The sequence below is a fragment of the Dipodomys ordii genome, unplaced genomic scaffold (assembly GCF_000151885.1).
Source record: "Dipodomys ordii isolate 6190 unplaced genomic scaffold, Dord_2.0 Scaffold33, whole genome shotgun sequence".
Classification (NCBI taxonomy): domain Eukaryota; kingdom Metazoa; phylum Chordata; class Mammalia; order Rodentia; family Heteromyidae; genus Dipodomys; species Dipodomys ordii.
In genome coordinates this window covers 4884156-4892184 of record NW_012267249.1, presented here as the reverse complement: position 1 = coordinate 4892184, position 8029 = coordinate 4884156, and the positions used below count along the sequence as shown (strand labels likewise).

The 8029-nt window shown below is 43.8% G+C and overlaps 1 protein-coding gene across 1 annotated transcript in view; it reads right to left on the bottom strand.

Annotated features, from left to right (window-relative positions):
* The window catches only part of Mpl (MPL proto-oncogene, thrombopoietin receptor), a 13196-nt gene extending 5167 nt beyond the window's left edge, over positions 1 to 8029 (bottom strand). Inside the window, exons 1-6 of the mRNA XM_013016782.1 lie at positions 7951 to 8029; positions 7657 to 7789; positions 7194 to 7372; positions 6366 to 6664; positions 5798 to 5960; positions 5403 to 5529 (exon numbers count right to left, since the gene is read on the bottom strand). Of these exons, the coding sequence (XP_012872236.1) occupies positions 5403 to 5529; positions 5798 to 5960; positions 6366 to 6664; positions 7194 to 7372; positions 7657 to 7789; positions 7951 to 8029 (980 nt within the window). The remainder of the gene's footprint in view (positions 1 to 5402; positions 5530 to 5797; positions 5961 to 6365; positions 6665 to 7193; positions 7373 to 7656; positions 7790 to 7950) is intronic.

Below are 8029 nucleotides of genomic sequence, written 5' to 3'. Positions count from 1 at the left end.
GTGGTTTATTGGAGATAAGAGTCTCATGGACTTTCCTGCCTGGGCTGGCTTTGAACTGCGATCCTCAGATCTCAGCCTCCTGAGTAGCTAGGATTACAGGCATGAGCCACCAGTACCTGGCTTTTTTTACTTTTTGAGAGAGGGTCTTGCTATAGTGTTCAGGCTGGAGTTGAACTCATGATTTTCCTGCCTTAATCTTTTCTGAGTGCTGGGACTCTACCTGGATTTTTTGTTTCTTTCTGTGCTGAAGATTGATCCCAGTGCCTCATGCTTGCTAGACAACTCTCTGCCACTGAACTATGTCCCTAGTCCTGATCTATCTATCTATCTATCTATCTATCTATCTATCTATCTATCTATCTATCTATCTATCTATCTATCATGTTATTATTCCCCCCCTTTTTTTTGATGCTCTCCTTAGACTTGAATGTTGGACCTGGGACTGTTCGTGAGGGGTATTTTTTTGCTCAAGGTTAGCATTCTACCATCTGAGTCATAGCTCTACTGTTCATTGGAGATAAGAGTCTCATAGACTTTCCTGCTTGGGCTGCTTCAAACCACAATACTTAGATGTCAACCTCAAGGAGTAGCTAGGGTTACAGGTGTGATTTAAAAGCACTAGCTTACTCTTCCTCTTAAAAATCCTTCAATGCCTCTTCATCCCACTTGGCATAAAATCCAAGCTAAACTGGGTGACGGTGGCTCACACTTGTATCTTCTCAGGAGGTTGAGATCTGAGGATTGAGGTTAGAGGCTAGCCCAGGCAGGAAAGTCTGTGAAACTTTTTATCTCTAATAAACTATTCAAAAAGACTGGAGGGGGGAGGGGGAGGGGGGGTGGAGCGGGGAAGGGATGGTATGGGGAAACAAAGGAGGAGGCAACAATGCTTGGTACTCATTATCTTGCCCATGTAATTGTAACCCCTCTGTATGGTATTTTCACACTAAAAAAAAAAAGGCTGGAAGTGGCATTGTGGCTCAAGTGGTAGAGTGCTAGCCTTGAGTAAAAGAAATTCAGGGACAGCATTCAGGCCTTAGGAACAACAAAAAAAATTTTTTTAATTAGGCTAAATATTATGCTTATAGACTCTATGTGTTTTGATTCCTCCTTCCTTAACTGTTCTTTTATCCTGTGATTTTCATACCCTTCATCGATGTGGGCCTTCTGCCTCTATCACAAATATGCCTCATGTCCTGTCTTTATGTTTTGCCTTTGTCCTGCATTTCTCCCTTTTGTCTCTTGGATCTCAGCTAACCTATTACCTCCTTGATGAGGCTATTTTGAGTACTCAGTTTAAAGTAATACTTCCTTTGCTTAGTCTTTATTATATGTATGTATGTATGTATGTATGTATATATATATATATATATATCTGAAACTTATTATCCTTGTCCTTCTCACTACTCCCCACTAAAATATAAGCCCTATCAATGCTGGATCTTTTCCCTACTTAAAAAAATGTTTTTATTGTTATTGGGGATCAAATCCAGAGTTTCATGCATATTAGGCAAGCACTCTTTCACTGAGCTACATTCCCAGCCCTAGAATCTTTTTTGTTTTGTCTCTCTATCCCCAATGCCTAGCATATAACTCACCTCAAAAATTTGTTTACTAAAAAAAAAATTTGTTTACTGAGCAAACGAATCATGTCTGATTCTTGATTACGATTCCTAAGTAACTTGTTATCTCTAAAACACTATGTATATATTTATATCTTTACCCATTTAGTCACCAAACAATTGTTACTCATATGCCTGGCATTGTGCTAGGCATTCTGTGTACATAGAGGAATAATCTTCAATGAAATATAATCTCATTGGGAGACGCAGAAAAACAGGTATTTTTTGTAACATGGACAGGCTGACCTGGGAGCATCACAGAGGGACATCTAACCTTGACTGGAGAGACAGGGTAAAGGGAACAAATGAACATCTCAGGTACATGCTTATGCTCAGATAAGATATTCACGCATATACATACAGTGCTTTGGGGGAAATACTAAGTGGTGTAGAATGGTATTAGGATACAGGACCTGGTGATACACTGTAACATGACTTAAGGCCTGGTAATAATGCTTGTGAGAGTACAGCCCAGTCATGGATGGCTTTGTGGCCTTTCCAAGGAGCTTGGACTTAATCTTTTTTTTTTTTTTGCCAGTCCTGGGATCTGAACTCAGGGCCTGGGTATTGTCCCTGAGCTCCTTTTGCTCAAGGCCAGCACTCTACCACTTGAGCCACAGCACCACTTTCAGCTTTTTTCTATGTGGTACAGAGAAATTGACGCCAAGGCTTCATACATTCTAGGTAAGCACTCTACCACTAAGCCACATTCCCAGCCCGCTTGCATTTAATATTGAAGAAAATGTGGAGACAGTTAAGGATTTTAAACAGAAAAGTGTCATAATTATCCTGTACTACACAAGGTCACTCTACCTGCAGCTTGTAGGAAGGATTTGTGAAGGGTAGGTAGAAAGAGAGGAACCCATTAGGTCATTGTTGTGGTTTTTCATGTGCCAAGTGATGAAGGTCTGAAGATAAGTGGTGGAGGTGGGGTAGAGTAAAGATGATTCAAGAGATATTGAAAGAGGTGGGAGGGACCAGTCTATTTCTGATAGATGTAGAAAACGTATGAATGGAGAACGTCCTGCGTGACTTCTACGTAGAAACTGAGTTCATGGTAGAATAGAGGGCAATCAAGAGGAAAAGTGGAAGCTGGTGCTCGTGACTCATGCCTATAATCTGAGCTAACTGGGAGGCTGAAATCTGAAGACTGTAGTTCAAAGCCTGTAGGTAAATACAAGAGACTCTTACCTCCACTTAACTAGCATAAATCTGGAGGTGGATCTCAAGTGGTAGAGTGCCAGCCTTGAATGCAAAAGCCAAAGAAGAGCACAAGGCCCGGAGTTCAAGTTCTAGTACTGGCACACATACACACGTACACACACACACACACCACGCACACATGTACACACACGTACACAAACACACACACCATGCAGACATGTACACACATGTACACACACATAGAAAAGCAGGTTTTGATAGAATAAATGATGATTTCAGCTTTGTCACCCTTTCGTCCATGCATGGATTGTACCTCTGCACAATGGAAATCTGTACTGTTTATTTAAAAGAATGACATCTTTTTTATTTCCGGTTGTGGGGCTTGAACTCTGGGCTTGGGCACTGTCCCTCAGCTCTTCAGCTCAAGGCTAGTGCTCTACCACTTGAGCCACAGCGCCACTTCCAGTTTTCTGGTGGTTAGTTGGAGATAAGAGTCTCTCGGGCTTTCCTGCCCAGGCTGGTTTTGAACTGCAATCTTTAGATCTCAGCCTCCTGAGTAGCTAGAATTACTGATGTGAGCCACTGGTCCCTGGCAAGAATGACATCTTTTTGTAATGAGTTCCAAGACATAGTTAAAAACGGAATTAACAAACAACGAAAGGCTGACCATGTAACTCAGTGATAGAGCATTTGTCTAGCACATGTGAGATCTGGGTTCTATTCCTAGCACCGCAAAAACAAGTGTTAAAAAAAAAGTATGTATAATGTGATCATATATGTGTGTGTGTTTAATTTTTAAAAATGTGGATATGTATGTTGGTCTTAGGGCTGCCCCTGAACTTCTGTGTTCTAGCTAGCACTCTACTGTTTAAGCTCCACTGCTGACTTTTGGTGGGCTGTTTTAAACCACAATTCTGAAATCTCAGCCTCCTGAGTATCTAGGATTATAGGTCTGAGCCACAGGTGTTTAGCTCCCAATAATATTTTATATAATTTTAAAATGTATAGAAGCAAACACATACATTAAAAAATTGTTGTCTTCTTTTTTTTAAATGCCAGGGACTGAACTCAGGGCGTAGGCTCTGTCCTTGAGCCTACCCTGAGGCTAGTGCTCTACCACTTGAGCCACAGTTCCACTTTCAGCTTTTTCTGTAGTTTATTGGAGATATGAGTCTCATGGACTTTCTTGCCCGGGCTGGCTTTGAACTGTGATTCTCAGATCTTAGCCTCCTGAGTAGCCACCAGCACCCAGCAATTGTTGAGTGTTTTAAAAATTATTCACTCATTGAACTGTTTGGTAATTTATTTTTCTGGTATTGGACTTGTGTAAGGTCCATGTAAGGTGCACATTCAGCCTGCTTGCTCATGGTTGATAGTTGATGCTCTACCACTGGAGCCTGTTTTTTGAGACAGGTTTCAATAGGCTGGCCTCTGCCTTAGCCTCCCTTATGATCCTCTTGCCTCTTGAAAGCTAGAAATACAAGTATGTGCCACCACATCCAGCCACCATACCCATATCACTGAGCAATTTTCAGCTAAGCACCTGTTGTATTTCAGGTAGATGAGAACATATTTGTGCATAAAAACAGGTGGATTTTATCCTTTTGGGTCATAGTCAAGGTCAGCTTTTCTCAACTGGAGTTCTGAGAGAGAACTTTTTAGTCAACCAAATAATCACATAAAATGTAAATGGTAAACTATGAAAAGAACAAGAATGTAAAATTGTGTGCTATTGGATCTAATAAGGAAGATCAGGGAGAGTTCCCTGAGGGAGTACAGAGAAGTAAAGATAGGAGGGAGAAATAGTATGTGCTAAGACTCAGAAGCAGAAGGGAATATGGCAGATATAAGGGAACCAATGAAAGCCAGTGCTGGAACAGAGGGAGCAAAGGGCAGTATAGCATAGAAGCTGAAACACATGGGAGGTAGATCTTCAGAACTTTATAAGGCCATGATAGACTTCTTTAAAGCTGGGAATGTTCTGTTCAGTTTAGTACTTTCAAAAGAACTCTCCAGCCCCTAGGCGGAGAATGATTGGAAAGGTATCAGTTCTTTTCATGAAGTTAGAGATGATAATGGCTTGGACCAATGTAATGGCAGCATTATACTACAGTGGACATCATCTAGAGATATGTAATTGGTAGAAGTCAAAAGTTGGTAATGTGTGTCAGTGAGGAGTTTGGTAGACATCCCAAAAGGCCAGGCTAATTTTTGTCTAGATTCAACAGATCAGAAACCATATTTGACCATGCGAAGTTGTATTACATATTTGAGTGCTGAAGGCTATACCAAGTATGATTTTTACACAGATCTAGCAATGTTTGAGCTTAGCAAAGATCACTAAGTACAAAGCATGGGGAACAAATTGAAGTAAATGAGACTGTAGGCTGTGACAATGATGTGATGTGATTAAAGCATTCCCAGGAGGAATGGAAAGATAAGGTTGAGAATACAAAACATTCATGTGAGAATGGTAGAGTAAATAACAAAGCACAGAGCCTAGTTGGCAGTTAAAAGCAGGAGAGTGAAGAGTTCCATGAGCAATCTTTACATTTTTCTGCTGGTTTTAGCATCCCTCTCATGATATCACACCAACCAAAACCTCAGTTCAACTCTTACCTGTCTCTGGGACAGCACCGTGTTTTACTGTGGTGGAAGAAGCCTTGGGAGCTATTATGGTTGTGTTGCTGCCACTGACAGGTAACATTCTTCAGGTCCAAGGTAAAGCATTGAAGCCCAATTGTCACTGAGGTCAAAATATGAAGCCCTATCAGAGCCATGCATAGTCTATAGAGCTGTAGATAGAGTATCCAGATCATTTTTACACTACAACAGAACATCTGCTCTGTTCTCTCTTCTCTCACTTGAGCAGAGTTTGCCCTATACAATGCAAGATTGAGGTTATCAGGCAGGACCATGGTTCTCAGAGCCTTCACATTCAGCCTAAGATTTCCTACAGTTCTTTTTTTTCTTTTAAATCTCCTTCCTATCTCCCCATTTCTTTATTGACCCACCTGCATCCCGGGGAAGGTCCACAGTCACAGGTAAAGACCAGGATCCCCAGGAACCACGGAGGGAGACCCCATCAGGCTGGCTACGCAACTGGAGCCAATAGGACTTGCCAGGCTGGAGCCCTGAGATGAGGCAACTTCCACCCCTGACTTTCAGAGATGGAGCCTGGGGATAAAAATCCCAGCATCAGAATCTAGGTCTGCCTCTCATCCGAGACATCTACCCCTAATACTTGAACCCCTATGCCTTGTGTGTTCAGAGCTAGCGCCTTACTGGTTAGATGTACAACACACAGAATGGGGACCAGATTGGTGGGTTTCAGGGGATATTCAGAGATTTCTGAAAGGAAATCTCCATTAACCTGGAGGCCCATTAGATCTCAATTTTGTCAGTGTAAATGATGCAAAGTGAGATACCACCTAAAGAGAGAGGGCTCCTAAACGCTAATCAGAGTGTACAATAATTTCCAAGGACAAACTGAGTTTAGAATTTCCGAAGTATGACCTGTCCCTGACTGGGGAAATGTTGGGGGAAGGGGATAGGAGGTAGAACAGAAGGAGTTTCAAATACTTCTCCAGTTGGAGAGGTCTCTGTTGGTCCATCCTGTTGGGTTGCTGTGGGCAGAGCACATGGAGACTGGTGTAGGGTGGAGGCGGGATTTGGCCTTGGCAGGGTAGGGCAGCAGGTTTCAGTGGGGAGCAGCTGTATAACTGTGGGGCCAGTGGAGTTCCTGGGATCTGCAGGGCCATAGCGGAGTTCATGCCTCAGGAAATCACTGATTTCAGGTGCTGGGGCTTCCCACCGGATCTGAAGTTCCCCTGGCTGACTCCCACCCATGGCCTTGATGATATGGGGGGGAGCCGGTAGACCTGAAGGCAAGATAGGGTAGATCAAAACTGTGAGTGCCACCCACTATGATTCAACCCATGGACTGCAGAAGGGGTGCTGGAGGTGGAATTAGAAGCAGCTCTGATTTTAAAAGATCACAGGTCATCACTCTCTGGAGCTGAGTGACAAGTAGGAAGAATGATTCCTGATCTTGTTCTCCTTTCCTCACAAGAAGAGTGACCTCACTATAGTGTAATGGTTTGCCAGACTCCATGCTCCTTACAGCAGGGACCACTTTTCATCTTCGTATTTTCCTCTCCTGACAGGGTACCTGGCACGCAGAGGTGTTCTATAACAGTTGAATTGATGAGTAAATGAATAGGTGAGTGGTGGTATGAAGTGATTTGTAGGTTAGGTCTAGCTCTGGATACTAAGGTTGGAGCAAATGGTAAAAAGGATCTCAAGATGCCTCTGGGGGTCAGAAAGTGGGGAATGTCCACATTATCTACACAAGTCTGATTCTAGGACCTAGATTACAGGCAGAGAACGGAATGACTGAGATGTCCTTACCCACACTATCCACAAAGATCACTCGTTGCATCAGAGTCTGGTTCAGGAACACGTTCTTCACCCACAGATGCAGTGGAAAAAAGAGACGTATTTCATCCTGGGCTGGAAACTGGCACACATGACGGGTCCCAAAGTGGGGCACGCTCTGAGAGATCAGAGGGCAGGTGCGGGGCTCCTCGCTGTTGGCAGAAGAGAGGTCCTACCTACACAGTCACCATGCTTAGCCCTGAGGACCCAGGTAGGGGCCCATGCCCAGCTTCTGTTTCCATTACTGCCACTTTCTTCTCACTCACTGGCATAGTGGAATGAGGCTTGCGTGGTGGCTTGAGCTAGGCCATGTATAAGGTGGCTACTTAGAGCATGTAGTGTAATCATCCCCTGATAGGGCCAAAGACAGGGAAGCTAATAGGATGCACAAAGTACAGGGGCAGATATATGGGGGAGGGCACAGCCCAGCACCTACCCTGGATAGGCATATAGCAGTTGATATGTCTCACTGGGTCCTGCCTCTTCCTCATCCCAGAAGCAAGTGAGGTCCTCAAATGTTTGGGAGAAACAGTTCAGGGGTTCTGAATCCGAGGTCATCAAGGAGACATCTAAGAAATAGCTGGTGAGTTGGGCTTTGGTTCCCCTCCTTCTTCCCCCAGGCATGTTTATGGGTAGGAAACTAGTGGGGGGCTTCCTACCTTGCATCCCTTCCCAGGGCTCCCATCCCCTCCTAGGGTTCCCTATGCCCAGGCCCCTCCATACACCTCACCTTGGCTGGTGACTTGTGCCAGGTTTGGAGGGACCAGGAGGAGGCAGGAGGTGACCATGAAGAGGGCCCAGGAGGGCAT